General features: G+C 29.2%; 1 protein-coding gene across 12 annotated transcripts in view; it reads right to left on the bottom strand.

Annotated features, from left to right (window-relative positions):
* Positions 1–362: 362 nt before the first annotated feature.
* Positions 363–3,491, bottom strand: part of LOC116852446 (cyclic GMP-AMP synthase-like) — a 149,122-nt gene continuing 145,993 nt past the window's right edge. For 6 of the 12 annotated variants that reach the window (XM_032832839.1, XM_032832841.1, XM_032832840.1 and 3 more), the window contains exon 13: positions 367–645. In XM_032832839.1, the coding sequence (XP_032688730.1) occupies positions 617–645 (29 nt within the window). In that variant the 3' untranslated portion in view covers positions 367–616. Of the gene's footprint in view, positions 646–3,491 lie in introns of all 12 variants that reach the window. The other 6 variants (XM_032832847.1, XM_032832846.1, XM_032832848.1 and 3 more) reach the window with 4 other exon arrangements.

Below are 3,491 nucleotides of genomic sequence, written 5' to 3'. Positions count from 1 at the left end.
ACCGTTAGGACGTTAGCTTAAAAAGATGAAAGATGTAATATGGGCTACTTTTTATCACAAGTGCAAAAAAATCTATTCTTTTCTTTTTAATAAATCATTTTTTTTTTGTACATAGATATACCATCTGTATAAAATATAAAGTGTCTCTCGGTGAAAGTGACAGTGGCGCAGTGGGTAAGGTGAACAACTCAAGAAGCAGAGGTCTTCAGGTTCGAGTCCTAGCATGGTAAGCAAATTTTCGAAGTACAATTTAAATTGAATTAAGTAACATGAAACAATAAAGTGGAAAATTTTTTAAAAATTCAAGAAAAAAGAAAAATATTTATATTTTTTAAAATATTTTTATAACATTTATAAATGTTCACGTTTAATAAATATTTAAAAAACGTTTATTAAATATTTTAGAAATGTTTTTTTCAAAACATTTGAAAAAACGTTTTTTTAATGAAAAAGAGTGAACTTAATCCATTGTTTTTAACGTTTTAAAAATAACTACTAGAACTATTACCACTAACAGTATCACTATAGCGAAAATATCATTAGTGCTATAGTTCTAACAGTGTCACTAATAGTACTTTGTCATAAAAGTCCCCTTAACGATTACTTCCTTACATGGTCAGACAATAATGCATCTTCCCTGGCTTTCTGTAAAAAAACACAGTAATTTTTTTAATCAGTTATAGACAATTTAATCATAAAAATAAATCGAAAGATAATATAAAATAATATAGTACAAGTAGCATTTTTGTCTATTAAGATACAAGACCAATGCACGCATGAAATTGTAAGTGTAATGTTAATTTTTTATAGGTATTGTATAAGGTGTATATTTAAAAAATATTTTTATCACATTTGTTCTTATTGTTTACTTATGACATGGCAAATGTTTGAATTTTAATATTAAAATTTAATATTAAATTGATAAAAATGTGTTTATATAGTGGAAGTATAATAAATGAACTCCTCTATTAATTAAAATATAATATTTATACAGGATATCTGAAACCTCCATGATCACACTTTTCAAGAAAGTAGAATGGATTGAAGTGAGCAAGAAAATCCTGTGCCGTTTTGCGATATTCGCAATAGTTTTCGAGAAATTAATTATTTTGTTTCAGCTAATGAGAACAGAGGAAGCGGCAGCTGAAAGAAAGATGTCTTCGGCGCGCGACTATGATACACGCGATATATGCGTCCCTCCGCCCATAGCTACGAGACATAGCAAGGCTTAATCTGACATTCAGTAACAACAATGACTAATTAGCCAACCCTAAAAATAACTGCACTATCTTCTACTAGGTAAAAACGTAATATAAACAGACCATCTCGTGTATTTTTATATTTATGTTTACTCATGCAATAGGGAAACAAAGACATTCAAATAACAAAACTGCAATGTATTTTGATACACATGTAATTGATACACTAAAGCCAACGGCACACGATACTGGATTGCTTGCTGGATGGAAATACTCTATTCTGATTGGTCCGTTTTCAGAAATGCACCAATCAGAACAGAGTATTTCCATCTAGCAAGTAATCCAGCATGAAAACAAGCATCGTGTGCCGCTGGCATAACACATGTGCATGACATCCGTATGCCAAATCGATTTCTTTCGGCTGCCGCTTCCTCTGCTCTCATTAGCTGAAACAAAATAATTAATTTCTCGAAAACTATTGCGAATATCGCGAAACGACACAGGACTTTCTTGCTCACTTCAATTCGTTCTACGTCCTCATAAAATATGATTATGGCGATCTGAGATACCATGTATATCTTTTAACACACATGACATTAAGACCAAAAAAACCCTAAATATAACTGATGTTTCATGGACAGAATGTGTGTGTGTATCTGTATAGCTACTTTCTCCAGTTTCCACAGTTACAAAAATCATAAAAAGTGTGACCAAAGGATGAATATCAATAAGGCCGTTTTTTGAAGGCCACGTCAGAATCATTTCAAACTGTGCTATTTTATTCATCTCGATGGAACTCAACTCACTAGAATCGTTTGATGTTCAAGTAATTAGATGTTGAGAATGAAATCTAAGATCTCAGATGGTGTATCACGCATAGTTGCAATGTCTGTTTCATTTCACTCTGTTATCAATGAACCCCATCACTATATTTTCTCAAAAACTAATCGTATATATGGTGCATGAAAATAGTGCATATCAAAATGGTGCATATCAAAGCGGTTATTTTACCTCTCTCAACACATTAAAATCGAGCTTCGTATTAATCAGTATATTTTATTTTCACCAAGTATGCAAGCAATAATGTTGCTTATAAGAAATTGGACGATAAAATTGTGGTTTCAAATTGATTTAGAGAATTCAGATTATTTAGAAGATATGATAAATACTGCGGAGAGAGAGATAGAGAAAGAGACAACCTCTTTCTTACCTCCTGCACGCTTGTAAAATTTAACAACCCTTATAGAAATGTCATACTAAGAAATACTGAAAAATTATTAGTGATTAAATATTACCAGTAATTCAGTAATTTTTTGACCAGTACTTAATTTCTGGTGAATACTGATAATAAAATCGCTGTTAAATATTGATAGTAATCAAATACTGAGAATTATTATGCGAAGGTGAAAAATGAGAAAATCATAATGTTTACAAAAATATACTTATATTCCTAATTCTCTTATGTCTCATAAACTACTAGATATCTAAGGTCAACACATTCCAAACACATAGTAGACACGTCAAAATGACATCCAAATCTAAGTAAGTTCAGGATAAAAAATAACCAAGAAATTATCAAAAATATCGTGAGAATATCGTCAAAATGATAGTCTAATGTCACAGATCGATGACGACATTTTAGATGACTTAATAACGTTTTATGACGTCTCTAAACGTCAATAATACGTTTTTAAGACGCTATACAGAAACGTCATTAAGATGTCACAAAAAAGACGTTTTAAAGACGTCGTTATTTAGTCACTTGACGTCATTCGACCAGTTATGACCAGTTTTTTACGTCATTTTGACGTGAGTCTGTTACTTGAGTTGATTCTTGTGTCGTTCACCTTACCTACAACGTCACTGTCACTTTGATTGAGAGACGCTTTATATTGTGTACATATGGTATATCCATATACGAAAGCATATGATTTATTTAAAAGAAGAGAATAGATTCTTTTAAAATATATGTTTTAAAAAGTATGTAGAAAGTATATTTAAAAAATATTTATATGTTTTAAAAGTAAGTAAAATAAATTATTTTATAAATTTAAATAAATAATAAATAATAAATTTAATAATAAATTAAATAATAATAAATAATAAATTTAAATAAATTTTTTTCTGATAGTAAAAGAAACTTTAATTTGAAACAAAAAAATATTTTCTTATTAGAAAATAATGTATTCAGATTTATAAAATGATTTACTTGTATTTTATTTACTTTTAAAACAAGCAAATATTTATTTAAACAGTTTTTACATTTAAAAACACTAATTTTCTCCTTGTAAA

Source organism: Odontomachus brunneus, unplaced genomic scaffold, assembly GCF_010583005.1.
Source record: "Odontomachus brunneus isolate Ranch 3 - 2012 unplaced genomic scaffold, Obru_v1 Obru_scaffold_225, whole genome shotgun sequence".
Classification (NCBI taxonomy): Eukaryota; Metazoa; Arthropoda; class Insecta; order Hymenoptera; family Formicidae; genus Odontomachus; species Odontomachus brunneus.
This window is presented reverse-complemented; position numbering and strand designations above follow the sequence as displayed.